This window comes from Lycium ferocissimum, chromosome 2 (genome assembly GCF_029784015.1).
Source record: "Lycium ferocissimum isolate CSIRO_LF1 chromosome 2, AGI_CSIRO_Lferr_CH_V1, whole genome shotgun sequence".
Taxonomy (NCBI): domain Eukaryota; kingdom Viridiplantae; phylum Streptophyta; class Magnoliopsida; order Solanales; family Solanaceae; genus Lycium; species Lycium ferocissimum.
The window spans coordinates 50483339-50506076 of NC_081343.1; the positions used below are offsets into that span (position 1 = coordinate 50483339).

The 22738-nt window shown below is 33.6% G+C and overlaps 2 protein-coding genes and 2 long non-coding RNA genes across 5 annotated transcripts; all 4 read right to left on the reverse strand.

Moving 5' to 3' along the window:
• Positions 1-1563: 1563 nt before the first annotated feature.
• LOC132043254 (uncharacterized) lies at positions 1564-6094 on the reverse strand. The gene is made up of 3 exons (XR_009411748.1): positions 5265-6094; positions 2673-3311; positions 1564-2438 (listed from the first exon to the last, which is right to left on the reverse strand). It is a non-coding gene; the product is annotated as an uncharacterized LOC132043254 (long non-coding RNA).
• Positions 6095-7416: 1322 nt separating this feature from the next.
• Positions 7417-10617, reverse strand: LOC132043249 (uncharacterized). Of its 2 annotated transcripts, none has more exons than XR_009411740.1 (3): positions 10243-10617; positions 8619-8694; positions 7417-7519 (listed from the first exon to the last, which is right to left on the reverse strand). It is a non-coding gene; the product is annotated as an uncharacterized LOC132043249 (long non-coding RNA). The 2 variants fall into 2 exon arrangements; XR_009411739.1 differs by having other exon boundaries at positions 8619-8708.
• Positions 10618-13314: 2697 nt separating this feature from the next.
• Positions 13315-16278, reverse strand: LOC132043166 (protein SRG1-like). The gene is made up of 4 exons (XM_059433655.1): positions 15851-16278; positions 15179-15426; positions 14102-14426; positions 13315-13765 (listed from the first exon to the last, which is right to left on the reverse strand). The coding sequence occupies exons 1-4, from the start codon at positions 16109-16111 to the stop codon at positions 13484-13486; spliced, it is 1116 nt and encodes a 371-aa protein (XP_059289638.1). The 5' UTR covers positions 16112-16278; the 3' UTR covers positions 13315-13483.
• A 946-nt stretch (positions 16279-17224) lies between these two features.
• On the reverse strand, positions 17225-20437 carry LOC132043162 (protein SRG1-like). The gene is made up of 4 exons (XM_059433652.1): positions 20051-20437; positions 18997-19244; positions 18249-18573; positions 17225-17656 (listed from the first exon to the last, which is right to left on the reverse strand). The coding sequence occupies exons 1-4, from the start codon at positions 20375-20377 to the stop codon at positions 17402-17404; spliced, it is 1155 nt and encodes a 384-aa protein (XP_059289635.1). The 5' UTR covers positions 20378-20437; the 3' UTR covers positions 17225-17401.
• Positions 20438-22738: the final 2301 nt, after the last annotated feature.

Genomic DNA, 22738 nt, shown 5'->3' on the forward strand with positions numbered 1-22738 from the left:
GTACAAACTTTTTAAAACGGTATAGATAGTATTAAAACATGAAATCGATGAGTAATTGAAAATTTGAAACGAAAGGAAAAGCTGAAAAATGAATAGTAAGCATATTCGAAAGATTTGAATGCCCATTACTATTATAACTAGTATACTTGTCCGCGCTTTGCGTGGTCGTGAAAAAATATAATATATTAATAGATATTGATGTTATAATTTTTTTAAAAGAAATAATATTTATTAGTCAAGCATTTTTTCATGATTCTACTATTTCTTCATAATTCTTTAGATGATCCATATATACTCTTTTGACTGAAAGAATATTGAGAGACTTTTTGGTCGAATATATATATATATATATATATATATATATATATATATATATATATATATATATATATATATATATATAAACTTGAATAGAAAAAAAAAAAGATAATGTAAAAATTTGTTAATGCAAACCTTGATACTTCCCAAAGTGGATATTTTGGCACGAATCTGAATTAATCTAGCTCCAAAGGAGACTCCATATCGAAATCTTTTTCTCTAGTTACATTATCAAAGGAGACTCCATATTAGCGCTCAAGGATGGATAAGTGACATCATTCTACCACAATATTTGATGGTGAAAAAGAACTAGTTACGTAGCTAAAACAATGAACAAAGAAGAGATCAAAACAAAATGACCAGTATGAATAAAGCTAAGCCATCTAAATATCCAAATTATAAGAAAATTAGATACCTTGAATGTGGTGAAAAAAGTGATAATTTTTTTTTTAGCAAAGTCACGTTTAAAGAACACTAATTTTAAACTATTTAGATGAAGCAAAGGAAAAGTAGGGTACCAAAAAACGACACTCAATTAAAGTCAAGTGGCTAGTGATGATGCTGCCTTTGTCCCTATATATTCACCATTTGGTAGTTTTCTTATCCCCGCAAGAAACAATAACCTACTCAACAATCCTCTTCCCCGGTATTCTTCTGACTGATACCCGTTTCCTTTTCCTCCTTAATTTTACTTCCTTCTATCTGCAAAGATAATGAAAAGTTAAAGCACAATCATACATCACATAGGAAGAGAAATATTGCTGGAATATCAAGTATTTGGAAATGAAGTCTTGTAAATATTCTGCAAAAGCTACGTTAATGTTGCTTCAAAATGAGAAAATGTGATTTTTAGTTGGAGGCTTTTTTTTTTTTTTTGATGTAGTTGGAGCCTGGAGGTTGAGTAGACGGGTTTTGAGCAAGAAAAACCACTGGCATATCAGTGATTAATATCAAGGACAAAACGGCTTTAGGGTTTAATGTATCCATGAATATTGCTGCTACGTGGGCTGAGGGTTAATTACTTGAAATTTATCATTTACAAAGTTTTTCCTGGGTTGGACCTTGCAAATGTATATTTAATGTATGAGTCTTTTCTTAATCCAATTATTAAGTAAATATTGTAGAGAAATGAAGGGAAAAAACAAAAAAAAAAGGAGAAAAAAGATAAATGCCAATGGAAGCCATAGAGAGGTACCATATAGGATTGTCTATGCGTAACTTTATATTATATATAGACTAGCGCTTCGCGCGGTCATTAACGTACCGCAAAATATATTAGTTGATAAATTAAGAAGGAAGGCAAAAGTTGAAATTGTAGAAATGTTAAATCCGATGTCTAAAATACTTTTTAAATAAACAAATTATTGAAAGGAAAGATAGCTTTAAAAAAGATAAAATTACTTTGGCTTAGCAGAGATGGTAGAGAATATCCAGAGAGACGTCTGTTAGTTTTTAAAATTACGATTCCCGTTTTTCTTCTCTAAAGAAGATCAAAGCTGGCAACAAAATCATACATACATAAGACAATTGCAAGTTCTCGTTTATGAAAGTAATTATCTTTAAGGATTTGAAGAATTCAGAGGAAAAGAATTTTATCAAAAATTAAGACTTTAACATGCATCTTCTGTTTTTTTTTTTTTTCTTCTTTTCATTTCTTTCCCTTCATCTAAAATGCAGAAAGATAGGAAGGCTAAAAGATATTTAGAAAATTCAAATATCGAAAGAAGATGCTATATGACAACAAAAACTTACTGAGAGGACATATGCCTTATTTCTTATGTCACTATTTAGATTTCTACAACTGATAAAAGGCAAGAAAGTTTAAAATAATCCTCAACCAATTGATATCAAAAGAATGCAGTAAATTCTTTGATAAACATTTCCAACAAATGAGTTGTGAAATATATTGTACATAAACACATGTTGATTATTAGCTTTGTTTCTTAAAGTTTGGAAAAAGTATCATACCTTTTATTTTTTGCAGTGTCAGTACTATTGTAGTCAACATCCTGAACTGAAATCTTTGTCACTTGAACTGAGATCTGAAAGTATACCAATATCCTGAAGAGAATGGTCTACATCAACAACTTCGATTCTGCTTTCTTTCAATTTCTGAAGCGCTGTAGAAAAAGCACGTAAACCAATTAATATCAGATAAAAAGTACATTTCAAGGAGTAACTGATTTCTTCGTTATATTATGGGTTAAAGGGTAGATTTATATTGATAAATTAAAAGGCACGAAGATGGTCCAAAAGATGCATATAAAAGAAGTGGCTACAAATCACAGTTAAGAGGGAATAAACAGCTAAAGAAACAAAAACTAAAAGAGGTCTAAAGAGCTCAAGAATGGTACTTATGAGATTATCATCCCAATCTGCATGCCTTCCTAGCACCAAATGCAGGGAAAGCTCAAGGACCTATTGGCCAATAACCAAAGCAAGACATTGGTCCTTCAGCTTTAAACTGCAGCCATTCATAGAAAAAGAGGCAAATGAGTCTTTCGTCTGACATATTGTAGGAAAAAGAAATAGAAATTTATAAGGGTCCATATTTCATGGTCATCAAAATTTGAAGATATCATTAAGGAAATTGAGAGATAAAGCTAGCCTACTTATGGGAAATCAACAGAAGCCAAGCAAAAAAAAAAAAAAAATTACGGATCCTTGGATAATAAGTAACCTTCTTCTGTTGGGATTAATTATCCTGGCGCATAATCGCAGAGCCAAATTTAAAGAAGCAACAACATCGCGAGGAACAAACTGTCCCTGTGCCACAACCACAACCATGGACTTGTAAAACTCCACAAGCACCGTCTGATCACACTCCTTGAATTGCCTCATCCCAAATCCACTAAAATCATAATCTGCTACAAATCTACCAAGGCCACTATTCATTCACCTCGAATTAGCAAGCGTTTACATATGCATCCCGTTCTTTTATCCACACAGATCTAAAAGAACTTTCTGCACAGGGTACTTAGACAAACTATTTCCTAGAAAATTGTGAAAAGAAATTCATTATTATTCAAAAATCAATTGGAGAACCAAATTAAAAATATCAATATATTCACAGATCTTATCTAAATTTCACACACACGCAAAGAAATTGTGAATAACTTAACTCTCCTTATTTATCATTTTTTTACAGTGACCAATTAAACATCATGGGTGAATGATCGATCCTAAGTTTCCTATAAGCACCAATGATCTTGAATGGAACATCTAATGAAGCATCAGCTAAACCCTGTGGTAGCTGTTGGCAATTAAACACATTTTGATGCTCCCATGTCATGCTATCTGCGCACAAAACTTCAAAGCCAGGTTTTACAACTATCGTGCCTTTTGGTTTCAGTCTTTAGCTTCAGGGAATGTGATACCAATACCATGACCCAACAATCTCTTATCCATGATTCCCATAATTGATAAAGTGTAGTATCATCTGATGAAGTCATTTTTATCACCTACTTTCATATGTTATATCATCTTTTTCATGCTTTCCTCCCACCTCTTTTCTTCTCACCATAGACTTTGATAAATCATTGCCTTCTTCCTCGAGCTATATCCATTTTCCCACCATTCCCACATGAATTTTCATAGTTTCTACTTGTTTTAATTGCTCACTCTGTTGCTTTTTATAACTGTCCTATTTCGGTTAACGTCCTCGAGGGGCTATCTTTGTAATTGGCCTCATATACTTTTAATTTTAAATATAAACCAAAACACTGATGCAATCAAATATTCTGAGTACTACTGATTAGGTTTTGCTGTAAATTAACATTTTAACTCTTCAGGTGAATGATTTCACCCATTCCCTTGTGTTTTTTAATGAACTAACTAAATTCTGTTATGTTCTCGAGCTGAAATCCTGCTCATTCAAGCATACATTTATCAAAAAATTTCTTGGTCTTCGGTATACCTTTTCGCCCCTACCAATTACTATTTTATATTATCAACCTGGAAACCATTCCTCTCATTCATCTTACACATTAATCATGTGTTATAATCGTAAATTCCCCGAGAGCAACATATACCACTAAAGAAGCTATCCAGCGATCTTTTAGTGCTAGTCGAAGCATATCAAAAAGACACCAACACACCTACGTTATAAATAAATTTACCGCACCAGGCTTTGAGTTATAGCCAATAAAAAGTTGAACTCAGTTTTTCAGTACCAGGTAGTGAGTAGTATCATATGATGAAGTCACTTTTATCACCTACTTTCATATGTTATATCATCTTTTTCATGCTTTCCTTCCACCTATTTTCTTCTCACCATAGACTTTGATAAATCATTGCCTTCTTCCCCAAGCTATATCCATTTTCCCCCTATTCCCAGATGAATTTTCATAGATTTTACTTGTTTTCAATGCCCACTCTGTTACTTTATATAACTCTCCTATTTCGCTCGTCCTCGAAATAAAAGTTACTCCAAGTTACTATAAGCTTATAGAATGACAGATATGACAATATGTCTGAATTGTCGGGAGTTGAAGGCTTGGGGAGATAGCAAGTATCATGAACTCATGGTTCCAATACTTCAGGTAAGTGTTGTTGTAGGGTTCTTAAGTGGTAAATCTTCTCAACGTTAAGAAAGTAATGGAAGTTTGGAAAAGGGCCAAAAGGCACCAATATTTCAAACAATGAGTGCTCCATGTGAAAGAATAGGGATGATTTTTAGTCTACGCCTAAAGAAAAGGGACAAAGATGAGCTTTTCTCTCCTTTTTCCCTGGTTATATGAGTTTGATATAAGAGGACAAAGATAGAGTTTATTTATAGTTAAAACCACCTTATTATTGCTAACGGGACGCATTATTGTGCCAACTTTCCCGAGTTCATGTTACGAAAAATCTATGATCTGTAGCCACACAAGAAATTAAATATTTGAAGATTGTCAAGTAAAACGACACTATCAAAATCAAAAGTATCAAAACATAGTAAAACTTACTCAAATGTAAAAGCAATGACCTTCCTTGGAAACACAAGAGGCAACAAAATCAAATTGTCGTGCACATGGTAAACCTAAGTAAAATAACCAGAGATTTCAACCAACAATATAGGCACATTGACGAAAGAACTGCAAAATCCTATTCTGGAAAGAATGGCAAAGTAAGGGATTTAAGTCTGCTCAGTGACTTCATATATCTCTCCCACATGTGATTCATCCTGACAACTATTGATTGGGTTTAAAAAGTCCCTAATTAGTCTCTAAAGTGGACGTACCAAAATATGGTAAAGGTGGAGGGGAGAAACTTCATCAGAATCTCTGCTTCGACTCTTCCATTCCAGACTCCGGGGCAGTAGAAGTGCACGTTCTGTAAACTTCTAAGGGGCCAAGTAAACCAGTGCTCGTAAATGGAGGATCCCAAACTCATGAGATCAAAAAATTTAGATAATATAGGCAAAGAATTTGCTCTGTATAACATAATGCTCACCTTTCATGATTACTGATATAATGTAGCAAAGGCATGAGACACGTAAACACCAAACAAAGAACTTCAAAAATAGTATCAAATCTATATGGCACTACTTTAAGTGCTGATCACCGGTAATGTTTTCATCATCGTTACTTCTGACCAGGTGGATGTCACCAGTCAAACAAACTCTTCTCAAACAGTTATTCCTGTCGACTTGTCTCTACCTTCAAACCTTTCGGTGTCCATACTGAAAGGCCTTCCTCTTTTGGGTTTTCCAAGTGACGGATTAAAGATTTAGGGCAACGACTGTTTCTTTTCTGTAAGAGAACGACGGTTAGGTGAATGCTTTAAATAATCGTGACTTTTCAGCTTTTGTATTTTAAGTAGTTGTGAGGGAAATTTAGGGAAAAGGCCAAAAAAAAAAACAAAAAAGATAAATAGATTTTAAAGCCTTAGAGAGCGCCACGTAGGCGGGGCTATGTCTTGCTAGGGTAGTAACCCGCGCTTCGCGCGGTCGTAAAAGACCGTATGTTTTTTGGTATAATTTTGGTCAATATTTTTATTAGAATTAGAGCTTCAAAGAGATGATTTTTACACGATCGGATTTTATTTAGAAAGGAAAATAATTATAAGCAAAACTTTTCCGCATTTGTGTATATATAAGTGTGTGCTGTTGGGGGGTGTTTATATATGACTCTGTTCGTCTGCTATATATTAAATACAAAATATAGATATCTGATTAATTTTTTTGTAAAGTACAAGCAGAATGGGGAAAAAACAGAGAAAAAGAGTGGCAATTATTTAGAATTCTCACTCTTTATTTTATTCTGTCACCTAGTACGGCTATTCAATAAGACCTGCAAAAGTTTATTTTATGCTTCTACTTATACATGGTAAAAGTGCTACTACTATAGAGTGGAACTGCAAGACAAAGTACAAACTTTTTCAGTCAAGCAAGCAAATTCTTTGAAACTGAACTGGGATAAAAAGCAGCACTTTCAAAATGTATTTTATGGATAACAAAAGGAATCAAGGCCTCTACATTCTTACCAAAATTTTCAAATCTTGAATAACATAGCTCCTGCCCATCAGATATAAAGCTACATCTACAGTACAACAAAACGAAAACGGTGTCTGGGTGATGAGTGAAATTCCAAAACAGTCAAGAATTTTGAAACTAAAATGATGGCTTATGACCATACTGGAAAGGCCACCTTGGGGAATTTCATAGCCCTTCTCTCTACTACCTCTGAGATAGGAAAGGAGGTAATGATGATATAAGTTGCCCAAGATTCTGATTAAGAATATCAGTAAACCGATATACTTCAGATCAATTTGTAGCTCCGTATACACTTGAGTTAACTGTTGGATCACTACAAGAAAGTATAGAAATCGCAACAAAAAATTTTATATTTGGCAACAACTTAGGTTTATTGTTGGCAAATGTTTTTTTTGTTGCCAAAGAATTTAATTTTGTTGCCATAGTATTAATTATTGTTACAAAAAGTACTTTTGGCAACAACAAAAAAAAAAAAGTTGTTGCATGTTGTTGCAATAACAGCCGTTGGGAAAAGTTCATGCAACAAAATATATTTTTTTGTTGCCAAAAGCACTTTTTGCAACAATAATCAATCTATGGCAATTAAAAAAAAAAAATTGTTGCCAAATATAGTTTTTCTTGTAGTGGATATAGATCATGACTGCAACCAACATTAAATAGGAGGATGAAATAAGGCAGCACTGAACCAAGAACCATCCCACTATTGTATTTGTGAACAAATAGAACCTGCAAAATAGAATGGGCGGCGTTGTTACTCCTCAAAATAATTGGTATAAACATATGAAACCGAATTGGATTATATAAGCAGCAGAGTAATCTGTCAAGCACTGCATGTCTAAGGTGAAAACGCAACTTATATGGTAATAACCCAATGTGGTTGATGCCCGTATAGTTACTTGGGGCGTTGTAGCCCAACTTTACCATCTGAAACATTGACTATGAGACATAATGCTTCGTAACTACACCATCCACGTATTGGTGCATCTGTTTCCTACAATTTCAATTTATATGATCCATATATTCTTTTTGTAACATTATCTCGATTACATTCTTTTCGGATTGCACATACCATGAGATATCTTAAGCAAGAGAACAGATCTATATCCTAAACATTTAGTAGTGGGACTGACCAGTTGAAGCATCAAATACATTCGGCACAGAAGTCGCAACCTCATTTTTTAGACTCACCAGTGATCCCATATTTAAAAGGTCAAGATGTTAAAGTTTTCCAAGACATCAATGCATTTACTTGTCAAAAACCTGTCTATTAATGGAACTTTAGGATATCTACAATAGTTTAGTTTTGACTACTCTCTTCCTAAAAAAACATAATTATCACAATTTCATACTAAGTAGAACTGACACGCCAACAGGAAATGCCAGAATCCATTCACTGTTTGCGCCTCTTTTATTCAGAAACCATATGTGCCTAATTGTGTACATAAACGAAGCTCCTCACGGTAGTTTAATAGTTTGCACTACTACTCAATTCCTTACAATAATTTAGGACAATTACTACCTAAGCTGAATTTTCTGTTGCATAAATGTATTACTAATCTAGTTTATTTAATGAAAAGGATACACATGGCCTCTTTCAAGGTTACTCAGTATAAGACAGACAATAGGTGACACCCACTACTCAGTGTAAGCAAGGAAAGAATTTGAAAGCATTATTCTTGAAAGCTATAGAAACAATCAGGTATTGCCAAGATCAAGAGATTAGAACCTAAGTTCTCTGTTGGAATAACATGAGGGCAGGATTTTGTTTGCAGACAATGAAACACGGTAAAGGCATGTTATTACACATGCTTAACTTGGCAAGTACCTCTAAACCTTGGCCTTGCCAACTGCTATGTAGATGTAGAGCCCCTTCAAAAGTTTGCAGTTTTGGTTGGATAAATCTACATAAAGCATGCTTTAAAAGGGGATTCATTCAGTATAGAACGAATACAAAAAACAAAAGAAAGGAAGATAAACATATGGTGTAGTTAAAATCTTCAATCTCAAGTTAAAGTTATATGACGCAATCTGAATATCCAAGCTCACCTACAATTGCAATTGTATCTTTATAAATTTGTAATTGTATCCTATATCAAGGTCCCCCCGTATGTGGCAAAGGTAGATAATAATATTTCCTACCATTGAACAATCAGAAGCACCTCGGACAATAACATTCATCAATCCAAAGAAAAGATCAGCCTTGACTCTTTTTAATTATTGCGGATATACTAAAAAACTTCTTCTTCTATAGCCATGTAATCGTCCATAATGAACTGATGCAATAGTTTACCAGCTAGTAGAAGAGTGTGCCCCTTATTAAGTCATGGTTGAATCCTAAAGCAGTAAACTATCTCATTGCCATTTTTTGTCAGGTGATGTTTTGTTGATTACACGTGCCAAAAGAATTTAATATGGCTGTATAATTAATAGGTAAGTCATAGACATGAAAGTTGGTTGTAAATTTATTATTCTATGAAGTCCGTGAAGTGCATTTTCTGTTAGATTCACCTCTAATTCTAAGTTCACTCTAAAATATATATTTGAATGCTTCTTTTCAAAAGGTAAGAAAAGAGGAGCGGAATACCTCAACCGCTCAACTTTCGATTGCAGCTTGTAAGCATAGAATTACCGGTTGTTATTCATCATCTAAACTAAAGGGAGTTCCATTAGTATGCCTAATGAAGAATTCCTGAGACAATATTGTGACAAATTTGAGCAACGGTACATTCATAAAAGCTTCTAAAAAATTAGGAGCAACTTAAGTTGATAAAGTTGTAGTATACCAAGTATGCCTTGTACACAATTGCATTACTCAAGGGAGAGGGATTACTATTGACTCCTTATACTACGACATTTTGTTATTCTCATCTATTGCAGTCCGTCATTGCAATCAGTCAATCAGTAACTCTTCATTGCCTTCCTCTATTACAATAGTAAATATAAAGTTACAGAGAAGAGAAAAAATCCAAATAACTGAGTTCTATAAAGCAAAAATATCTTCTACACTATTTATAAGAAATATAAAGTAAATATTTTCCTAGCTAAATTGTACATAAAGTTTCTATAGGAAGGCACAACCATGAGAGTAGTTTTCTACTCACGAAAAGAACGCTGCATATATATGTTATAAGATTTTCCTGGAAAATGAGATGCCTTCCCACTAACACGCATAAACCTCCGATATAGAGCAAGTTTAACACACATCATGACTTAGCTTAAGATATATCAAACACTTATATCTGTTATAAAAACCTACACACATTACAATTTAACACCTTGATTTAAAAGGGAAGAAATTATACATTTTCAAGCTTATTAAAGGTGAACAATACAAATGTAAGACACCATGATTTATGATGTGGAAAGTTTGATGGATGTAAAGGCGTGCACCCAGAACACAATTCTTCTAGCTTCTACAATTATGGCAAGAAGCAAAACTTGTTACTTACAAACAATCACATAAGCCGGATCTTCCAATGAGGGAGCGAGATTCTTACCGTCTTCGTTACAACAATCATGTTGAACTAACGACACTAAGTGATTGCTCTTTGCCTCTTATTTGCCTCCGTTTAACCTTAACTGAACCACTGCCAAAGTTTCATATAAATTCACAAACTAAAATAGTATCACCAAAATTAGTGTTCTGGAGCAATATTATCACCAAAAGTTAGAGTTCTGGAGCAATATTAATCTGATACAACGCTACTCACCCGATAGAAGATATGATTTGATAAATAAAAGCCTCAGAGTAACACAAAATTATATTCTTTGCTTCATATTCCTTAATAAAAGACCTGAAATTAAATTGAGATGGCCTTCAGAGCGAAAAAATTTTGCGCTTCTTCCGTAAAAGTTAGTAAATGTCGTTGTGGAATCAGTTTGGGTATGTAGAAAAGAGAATAAACTCTAAGCGGTTTAGAATGGGAAAGAAGCATACCTGAGAGGGGTGAGTTGTGTAAGAAGAGTTGATAAGTTGTGCAGAGAATGATTTGGGGAAGAAGAGGCAGAATAGGGAGTTTGATGGGGTAATACGGGAGATCTGGTATATATATATATGATATATAAGATTTGTAGCTATACACAATCAATTTGAATTAGTATAACCTTTTTCTTATGTGGTCCTTATAATATATCAAATATTCAGGTTGACAGTTCCTTATTGTTCCTTTTTAACATTTCAATAACATATTACTTTAATGTGAATAATTTTGTACTTTCTGCAACCTTGAATTCGAGAAATATAAGTAGGAAAAATTGTTCAAACAGCATCAACCCTATTATAAGTTTATAACAAATTTTAAGTTATTGTCTCATCGCCTACTCAAAATATAGTAGAAATAGATGTAATTGGATCAACCTATGATGCAAGCTCATATATGGAGCAATGATCGACCCAATCACAAGAAAGTTCACGAGAAAGTAATATATGCTAGAATTTAATAACCAAGAGTATTTGGAAACCAAAATAGGAAAGAAGTAAACCATATGTTTTGGGAGGTTTTTACTCTTTTTAAAAAGATTATGTGAAAAGAAAAAGTAGTATCAAGGAGCCGGATGATCATGTACAACACAACATGACAATGCTTGATGTAATATCAGTGAAAAATTCATACCTTCTCCAATGAATTATATTTTGGCCTACACAAACGCAAGAAAATTTAAGAAATGTAATATCGGAAAATTCTACGAATTATATTTTTGCCTATTATCCACTTTAGGATTGTGTGAAAAGAAAAAGTAATTATCGAGAAATCCAATGATCTTGTACGATACAACATGACAGTGCTTGATTTTATAATTTATCATAGCAGAATACATACTCCTCCAATGAATTATGTTTTGGATAACACTGCAAAAAAAATTAATATTAGAAAAACAATTTATAGTAAATCAATGGAAAAAAAATAACAAACAACTAACATATGACTTGGATATATAAGCTGATTCTAAGAGAATAGAAAAGAGGAGCTTGGACGGGAAATAAGAGGAAATTTATGCTATAGGGAGGGCTGAAGCGTGGTTGGAGGAACTTGGGAGTCCTAATGGACTTTATTCATCTTTAAAAAACCTTTCACATTACTAACTCTTCAAATTGACTCTTCTTCATTTTTAAAACTCTTCAGATTACTAACTCTTAAAATTGTCCATCTTTTAATAGTGAATAATTATGGAGGAAACAGTTTTGGTAAATTGATGTGAAGCAGCAAAGTGTTGCTGCTCCTGAACTTCTAATCCAAGCTTTGTGTAATTAAAATATTAATAATTAATTAGATTTTAATTTTCTATAGGGGCAAAATGGTAATTTAACTTTGAAGATTGGAGCTTCCTACTTTTAGTATAACTAGTTCTGGATGCGTGCGTTGCACGTGAGTCCCATCTCAAGTAGTACAAACAGTATAAATCATAATTAAGCTGAAGTGTAACGAACAACAAACAGTATGAGAAAAAAAAAGTACAACCGAAATTGATGACTATTAAGTCTATTCTATTGACAAATGATTAGATACTGTCAGAACCTGAAAAACTAAAATTTAGTTAAATAGATAGACAAATAACAGAGCTTTGAAAAAGTGCAGAGTGGAAATAAACAAAACTGATCTAAGAATTGGAAGTTTAAGAATAATAATTATTATTATTACCAAAGAAAAAACAAATTGGATTTTTAGTACATAAATACAATCATGTATTAAATTAGTCAAATGAATTTTTATATATAATAAATAACTCTTCAAATCCTCCATATTCTTAGCAACAAAGAGAAATTATACTTTTGCAGAAGTTTTGGAAGATGAAGCCATTCCAAGATATCGAATGCACTGTTGTGAGTGCTTGGCTGATCCATGCTGGTGTCTTCTCATTTACCATATTTATTTATGGTACATAGTATAACTTTATCATTAGCTAACGCACTTGGTTGATTTATTGTACAATATTTATTTTAAGATAATACTTATTAGAATGTACATTTACATTTTGGCACAAAAATATTATAGGAATAATGATTGGTTGAAGGGTAAAAAGGTCGTTCAACAATTTATGGATATTTTGGTAATTCAACTTTTAACTTAGGGACTTTCCACTTTTATAATAATATCATGATATGATTACTGGATGGAGATCATGATCATTTAATGGGATCAAATAAGATCCCTTGAATCTCGAAGCGTCGCCATTTACCATATTTATTTATGGTACGTGAGTTATCCTTTTATCCGAGAGTTGAATCCCCCAAACAAGCTTTCTCAATACCATAACTAATTAATTATATAATTTGTCACGATCCAAAATTGTGATATGAGCATGACGTTTGCCGGATGAACTCTCGATACGTATCATGACGTAATGAATTACTTAAAACATGTAATGGCTTATTAGGTGACGTCGTACCATCACATAACATGCAAATAGGGCACCAAGCGACTCCCTACCGTCACACAACAGTTATCCTAAAATAATTTTGTGAAAATTTCCGAGACTCTGAGAGCATACTTAAAACAAAATAGACCCAACACGAGGCAACGTATGATGTGCAACCTGAAAAATATAATGTCTAAACCAATATAATACAACAACTCAACATTTTACTCCATAACAAATAAGAACCGTCATATATAATGAAATGAAGAGTACTCTGTTCTTCTTGTCTATAGTATCAAACAGGGAACTCCAAATTACATCAACCAGAGTAACTTACGTATCAAATGCTACGCAGGGTTTGTCATCCCTTGTCTCTATCTTCATGAAATCAACGTACGATTTTCCATCAAGTTTCCGGGAAAAAAAGTCCTGTAAATATTTTCGCACAGGAACTCTTCGGAAAATGGCGGGATTATGTGGTCCAATGAGGCTGGGTGCAGGTCCTAATTCGGAGTCAAGGTTGATGTTATAGAATGTTGCAACAGAGAGCCTTTCTTCGTTCGAGTTTTCAATTGCTCTGTGCTCAATGCTCCTATAGACACCATTGCTCACAATCTGCCAAAGTCAAATAGTAACATATTTACGTACACAGAATTTACAGAAAAAAGAAGAAGAAGGATTATATAACATCCAATTAGTTCTAAACAAGCAAGTTTTAATTAACCGGATTAGCCATATTATCTAACAAATTAAGTCACTGAAAATATTATGACTGTCCTGCTTCCACCTCCCTCCGAGCATCTTCATTTTTGCAGAGAAAGGATGTGTCCTTTCAAGAAAATTCAGAAGTGTCTAATATGTGAAGCATGATGACAGTGTGAACAAAACCAAATATTCACTACGTCGCCACCCTTTGAGAAATAAGTTACTCCGTGAAAAGCTGTTATTTACCCCCATCATATCGCTGATATTCACAATCAAAGCATTTGGGAGGGGCTTTATAGGCACCCAAATATCGTCTTTCCAGACTTGGAGACCTTCAGTTTCATTAAGCTGGAGAAGGATGGTGAGGGCATCAGCATCAGAATGAGGGCTTAAGCCAATTGCCCTGTCTGGTTCAGGGCAAGGAGGATAACAATTCATCCTCATTGACTGCATCCCATCACTGAATAGATCTCGCATTTCCTTTTCATCCATCCTTAAAGCCTTTGCCAATTGACATAGGATGATCACAGCTAGGCTCTTGATTTCTTTGCAGTATGCTTCCATGATGTCCCTGCATTTCAAAAATATCCCAATCTTATTACACAAACAAATTAGGAGATGAGGAGACCAAAGATCAAAGGCACAAGTTAGAAATACAAGTTTTAACAAAAAGTATATTTACAAGTCTGGCAATCGATCTCAAGAATATTATGGCTCAAGTTTCATAATTATTCCTCCACATTTTGTGTTTATAAATGATTAACCATAAGTTCTTAAAGTAATTTCTTGTAACTTACAAGTCCTCCGGGAGAATAAAGTAAAGGGACCTTACTCCTGTTTAATGGTCCAAGACAAATTTGGACTTTTTAACTATATTTTTCTAAGAACTCAATCAAAGATGAATCTAGGATTTCTATAAGATAGTTCACTACTAAAGAAAGGAGGAAAAAAAATGCTTCAAGTGGGATTGATCCTTAAACCTCTAGGTATTAACTTAACTTTCAACCAAGTGCACAACCAATCCTTTTGTAGCATGTGTTTCAAAAGGTAATATTACATATATTTTAAGAAGTATACACATAATATACCCAATTTAGTCGGGTGACCATGTGTTCACGTGACCCTTTTTTACCCCCTAAATTCGTCACTGAACTCAATATCGTCGGATAGATGACAAACTTTTCTGATACAAAAGAAAGAAAATTAACTTTGTTCACCTATTTCCAATAGTTCAGAGATCGTTAAAAAATAGAGTAATATGATTCTTTTTTAAGGGTGAAGGGGGTTTAACCACGTTTTCAGAGATATTGAGGAGACAGGCACCTGAGCTTTGAAGGCAACTTCCGAAACAAGTTCACTTTACGGATATGAGGAGGAAGAGTAACTATGCCAAACATGTCACTCCAATCAAGCTTCTGCTCCTCCGATACAACGAATGCCTGCCCGAAACCTTCAAAGTCGTCTTCCTGTTGCCATAGTTTTTTCTTTTCTTCCATAGGAAGTCTGAACAATTCTATAACCTCTCTCTTGAAGTCCTCCAGTAATGAAGGTGGCACTCCATGGTTTATGACCTAAAATTTAACAATATGCTAGCAATTTTGTACAACATTTTCACAATTACAAAGCTAGCTCTAACAGAGAACAAAAAGTAATTTTTAAAAACTATTACTCACACGACCAATAGATGAGAAGGATTATGCATTTTATACTCCATTATTGTGATATTATCTTCATCCTTGAGAAGTTAAATATAAGTATTACGGTCCAAGTTTAAACACGTCTAGATGTTTAATTTGAACTAAATGGGTGAAAATTATGTTAAGAATAGTAGAGTTTATTCGGCCAAATTTCCCAAAACCACTTATTTTGATAAGTACTTTTATCAAAATAACTTTTCAAGAAAACCTTTTTTCATGCCAAAAAAAAAAAAAAAAAAATACTCCGTCCATACCAAACACACCCGAATAACTAAACAAATTATGAAGAAAATCAAACCTGGAGGAAACCCCATTCTTGGCAAGCAGAGTGAAGCTTTTGCAGCTCCGAATTCATGGAATCCCCTGATAGTAACTTTTGAAGATCGATAACAGGGACCGTAGGAACAGCCGCTCCAGCGTATATGGCTGGAGATTCTTCTTCTGAGTGGACATATCTCGCTGGAATATTGGCAAGGTGCTCGTTGGCAAGCTCTTGAACACTTGGAACTAACAGTGATTTTCCAAAGCTCAAGCTCAATTTTTCCGGCATTGACTCCATTATTGGCTCACTCAACACTGTTGACAATGTATTGATGTCTCGATCAAAACGAACAGCCAAAACCAGACCTATGAATCCTTTTAGCTATAGATCCCATTTAGCTTTGGGTTTACCAATTTCTCCCAAAACCATATATTTATCATGTAGTAATTGACTTTTATATATAATACTACATACCATATTTTTGTATTTGTATTATCGTCAGCAAGGCGGCTCAACCCCGAAGCTGCTAAATAATTAAGCAAATCTTTGATCAACCATTTGTTGTCAACTTGTCAATATTATTAATATTATAGTTCCAACTGTTGTACTATTTTTAAGGAGGATTTGGTTGCAGACTCTGCTATTTTGATACCATCCAATACAGGAATTCTTTTTTCAACCTCTTCTACTTGGCACCCAATCAGACAAGTGAGATGCAGGTTTGTTGTGATGAAGAGAATCTTGCACAAGTCTATTCTTCTCAAAATGGAGTGAATAACTTAATCATCCAACTATAGCAAATTATCTACTAAAGTCACTTATATTTATTTTATATCAACAAATTCATTCAAATTACACTAGTTTCCCCACAAATGTCATTATAGGCAAAGCTATAGGGGTAATTACATACATCTCTCCTCAAATTTGGCTTCGTAACACTACATCTTTTGTGGTTTATAATATTATGCTTAGTTGCTTACCTTTCTTATTTTAATTTTATTTATAATAATTTTTTAAAACTAATTATTATTAATATAATTTCAGTGGGAAGGCGTTTCGTAAAATTAGGACAAAAGATAATAGCAACTTGGGCTGAAATATCCACTCCTACGAAGATATTGGTCAAATCTAGGAAGCAATTTCGTCATTCATAGAATCACTCCTTCAACTAACTATTCTAAAAAATAAGTGCTCTGTCTGTTTCAGTTTATATATGACTTTGTTTCCGCTTTGGAACATTGCAAAATGTTTGATATTATACGGATAGTGAACTTTTACAAATTACAAGTACTCAAAATTTAACTTTAATGCAAATTTCTATCAAACTAAACTGTTGAACTATTGTTTTAATATTCTTTCATTACACCTATATAGTAGAAGAGTTGAATTAGTAAAATTTTAAACTCAGCATCAAGTCAAACAAGTCATATATTATGAAACGGAGAGTGTGCTATTGTTCTTTGTCTTTATTACAGTCATCAAACAGTGAAACTCAAATTACAATAGCAAGAGCAACTTGTTAAAGTATTTCACAGGATATAGATAAGCTAATAGACAACTAAATTATCAAATGCTACCTAGGATTCATCATCCCTCTCTTCTTTCCTTCATGAAATCAACATAGGATTTTCCATCAAGTTTTCGGGCAAAATAATCCTGTAAATATTTTTGCACGGGAACTCTTCGGAAAATGGCAGGATTATGTGGTCCGATGAGGCTATGTGCAGGTCCTAATTCGGAGTCAAGGTTCATGTGATAGAATGTTGCAACAGAGAGCCTCTCTTCGTTTGAGTTTACAGTTGCTCTGTGCTCAATGCTCTTATAGACACCATTGCTCACTATCTGCCAAGTCAATTATAAAATGCTATTGCAAAATGAGCAAGTTTTATCCAATTAGAAAATGAGCTCTTTCTTTACAAAAAATAAGATATTTCTAAACAAGCAAGTTTTAATTAACCATATTATCTAACAATCAAATCAATGAAAATATTATAACTGCCCTGCTGCCACCTCCCTCCAAGCATCTTCCTTTTTTTTGCAGAGAAAGGGTGAATACATTGAATCATGTGTAATTCCATCACACATAAAGTCTGAATTAAGTCCTTCCAAGAAAATTCAGAAGTGTTTAATTCGTGACCAGTGACAGAGCCATGAGTTTCACCAAGGAGGTTAAAAATATAAAAAAGTAAACATACGAAGAAGCCAAAGGGGGTTCAACATCTCCTATATATACATAGAAAATAATTTTAACCATATATAAACAGTGTTTTTTCCCGCCGAAGGGGGTTCGGAACCCCCTCGGCCCTATGTGGCTCCGCCACTGTACGTGACAAAGTGAATAGAACCCTGAACCAAACACAACCAATAGACTGCAATTTTCACTACGTCGCCACCCTTTGAGAAATAAGTTACTCAGTAAAAAGTTGTTAGTTACCTCCATCATATCGCCAATATTCACAATCAAAGCATTTGGGAGCTGCTTTATAGGCACCCAGGTACCGTCTTTTCGGACTTGGAGACCTTCAGTTTCATTCAGCTGGAAAAGGATGGTAAGGGCATCAGCATCAGAATGAGGGCTTAAGCCAATTGCCCTGTCTGGCTCAGGGCAAGGCGGATAATAATTCATCCTCATTGACTGCATAGCATCACTGAATAGCTCTCTGATTTCCTTTTCATCCATCCTTAAAGCCTTTGCCAATTGATTTAGGATGATCATGGCTAGGCTCTTGATCTCTTTGCAGTATGCTTCCATGGTGTCCCTGCAGTTCAAAACTATCCAATTATTTCACACAAACATATATATATTAAGAGATGAGAAGAGCGAAGCTCAAGGCACAAGTTAGAAATACAAGTTTTAACAAAAAGTATAGTAACAAGTTCTGGTTAATCTCAATATTCATAATTATTCCTCTATATTTCTCTAAGAACTCATTAATATCGTTGGATAGAGGAGTTCGTTAAAAGTCAATGAACTTGTACAAATAGGTAAACAAAGTTGCTTGACTTTTCTGATACAAAAAAAAAAAAAAAAGAAAAGCGACTGTATTGACCAATTCCCAATAATTCAGTGATTGTTTATGCAATGAACTCTTGAATAGAGCAATATAATGTTTTTTTTTTTTTTTTTTCTTGTGGGGGCGGGGAGTTAACCATGCTCGCACAGATAGTACGGAGATAGGTACCTGAGGTTTGAAGGCAACTTCTGAAACAAGTCTGCTTTGCGGATATGCGGAGGAAGAGTAAAGATGGCAAACATGTCACTCCAATCAAGCTTCTGCTCCTCCGAAAAAACGAATGCCTGCCCGAAACCTTCAAGACTGTCTTCCTGTTGCCATAACTTTTTCTTTTCTTCCATTGGAAGACTGAACAATTTTATAACCTCTCTCTTGAAGTCCTCCAGTAATGAAGATGTCACTCCATGGTTTATAACCTAACAATATTCAACAATTTGGTAGCAAATTCTACAACCTTTTCACAATTACAAAGCGAGCTCTACCAGAAGACAGAGAGTAATTTTAATAAATCAATACTCGTACGCAATATCAGAAGGATTATGCATTTTAGACTCCATTATTGTGATATTATGCTTAATCCAAAGAAGTTAAATATAAGTCCCTTTTTTGGGTTGCCGACACGCTTGCTAATTATGGAGTTGAATGTCCGACCCCTGTCTGGTTCAACACTCCTCAACAGTTACCTTTGGAAGCTAGAGAGGAGTACTACATAGACAAATATCAATTCCTTCCTTCGGGAGAAGATGTAATAACAAACCATTCAAAGGAATAGGAAACTAGATAGGGTTATATACTTTTGATGTCCCTTGATGGATATGTACATAGGGATTATCCCATTCTTTTTGTGAGCTTATTTGGAAGTCCTACCAAGCATGTAATGAATGGAGCCTGTTCCATCCAGGTAGGTGAGGTTTGCTGCTATGCAAATTTTTCTTTTTCCTACAGAGGGATTTTTTAAAAGAAAAAAAAAATCCCTCTGTAGGAAAAAGAAAAAGTTGAAAATAAGTATTACGGTCCAAGTTTTAACATGTCTTGGATGTTTAATTTGAACTAATTAAATAGATGAAATATTAGATTAAGAATCTTAGAGTCTGTTTAGCTTAATATTGTTAAAGCTGGCTTATTTTGATAAGTACTTTTATTGATATAGCTTTTCATGCCAAAAAACTTTGTTCGTGCCGAACACACCGAATAATTAAACAGATTATGAAGAAAATCAAACCTGGAGGAAACCCCATTCTTGACAAGCAGAGTGAAGCTTTTGAAGCTCAGAATTCATGGAATCCCCTGATATCAACTTTTGAAGATCGATAACTGGGACTGTAGGAACCGATGCTCCAGCACATATGGCCGGAGATTCTTGTTCTGAGTGGACATACCTGGCCGGTATATTTGTAAGGTGCTCTTTGGCTAGTTCTTGAACACTTGGAACTAACAAAGATTTTCCAAAGTTCAATTTTGCAGGCGTTGACTCCATTATTCTCTCACTTAATACTGTTGAGACTATATTAATGTCTCGATGAAAACTAACAGCCAAATCCAGATCCATAGATTCCGTCTAGTTTGGGTTTATCAATACCTTCCAAAGCCATATAATTATCAAGTGTAGTAATTATTAATTTTTATACTGTATGATGATACATACTTTTTGTCTTTGTATCATCGTCAGCTATTAGATTTACTTAGCCGCCGGAGCAGGTAATATTAAATAAAAATACCATGCAAGACTGAATGCTAGTTTGAAAATAAAATTTATCCGGAGGCAAGTCAGAAACTTATGGATTCGAGATTTTTACTACTGAATTTTAAATTAATAATTTATAAATATTTCATGAATTTTCTAATACAAATGCAACATTTATCCAATTAGCGAATTTGTTAGTGCTTCACAGATTTCATTTATGAAATAACCTTTTTAAATATTTAAATATTAGTTTGTGGTGTGACCACTAGACTGGGCAGTGCCGGCTCTACCCCAAGGTCACTGAGGCACTGGCCTTAGGCCCCCAGAAAATGAGGCCTCCAAAGTTGCTCATTCAAATACTTTTGGAGTACATCATTAGAGATAAATGAGATATCTGTAAGAAATTTGGTCAGGTTGAAATAAATACAATTGAAAATGGCTAAGCGATTAAACTTGCAGTTATTTTCTACTACCGTATGTTAATTCACTCCACTTGAATTAATATTCTTTATCACATTGGCTTAATTCGTACATATCTTTTCTATAAATCTTTGAGTGCCTTTGTAAACTTTTTTTCAAGCTAATTGAATTAGTAATAGTTAGAATTCATTCTCTTAACCTTGAATATTTTTGAAATAATAATCGTTATACTATTATTGGTTTTTCTAGAATAAAAACTGCTATATGTACGAGTAAAGTACTTTAATTAGCACACTTCAGAAGTGCTTAATTCTTTTAATAATATTTATATTGCTTATAGAATAGTTTTAAATATTTTTATATTAGTTTCCTTAGTGGAAAATTCTTTTTTAAAACTAAAAATCAATAAAGTCTTACCCAATATTAATATTATCTCAAAAAGATTAAACAAATTTACTATATATTGTCAATTAAAAAATGTTTTTAAAAATAAATCAACTAGTTTGCATTTTAAGAAGTTATGAGGAGAAATTTCAAATAAATTACATGAAATTTTTCATAAAAATTATGTAAGGCATTTTCTAAAAAATTGGCTTTAGGCCCTCTGGTATATTGAACCGCTCCTGAGACTGGGATTAGTGCCTCGAAGCTCATCCGATTCACCTTTTTATCAGAAAGTTTATCAGCTTTTAAGCCTTATATGATCACTCAATCCTAAAGAATTTGGCCATTATAAATACTCAATTTGTTTTCATTTTCCAAACGTCATTCAACTTTAGGTAATGGCTTACAACCACCAACTGGGTAGTTTCATTCGTATACCACCAACTTCGTAATTCTGCCCTCCATAGTCATTTTAGCCGAAAATATAATTTCCGGTACATATTTAATGACGTGGCAGTCATAATTTATTTTTAAAAAATATCTTAAAAAATTCCAATCAATAATTAAATCTATTTATTTAGGATTCAATTTATCATAATTACTGCATATAATACTAAAGTTTAGGATATTATTCATCATTAATATAAAATAATGAACTTAGACAATATATCTCAATTAATATTACAGAATTCATAGGTCAATTCAGGTGCGTATCAACGCAGTGGTGCTCTTTCTTTGAGACTCAAAATTCATCAAAGCTCACCTCACTTTTCATTCCCCCACAAACATGAACAAGTTAAGCTCATTCTTATCTCTCATATTTCTCTTCGTGCCTTCACACTGTCACTTTAACCACGACCCCCATAATCCAACTGATGCAATTTCAAGAAAGCTTAATTTGTCAGACAACAAGTGCAGAGAACTGTTGGCTTTCCATGTAGTGGCTTGGTGTTGGTGGAGAATCGGGAAGATAATGTATTGTCTGACAAATTAAAAATAAAATCATGACATTATCTTAACACTTTCTAGACTTTTTCATCGACATCTTGCTATATTACTTGAGATATATTGTCTAAGTTCATAATTTTTATGTATTAATGATGAATAATATCCAAAATTTTAGTATTATATGCAGTAATTATGATGAATTGAATCCTAAATAAATAAATTTAATTATTGATCTTAATTTTTAAGATATTTTTAAAAAATAAATTATAATTGTCACGTCATTAAATATGTACCGGAAATTATATTTTCACCAAAAAGTATTTTCGGCCAAAATGACAGGATGCCAATTACCAAAGTTAAGTGACTATAGGGTCACTTATCCAAAGTTCGATGACTTTTGGAAAATAACAAAAAGTTGAGTGACTATAGAGCACTTATCCAAAAGTTAAGTGATTTTTAGAAGAGAAAACAAAG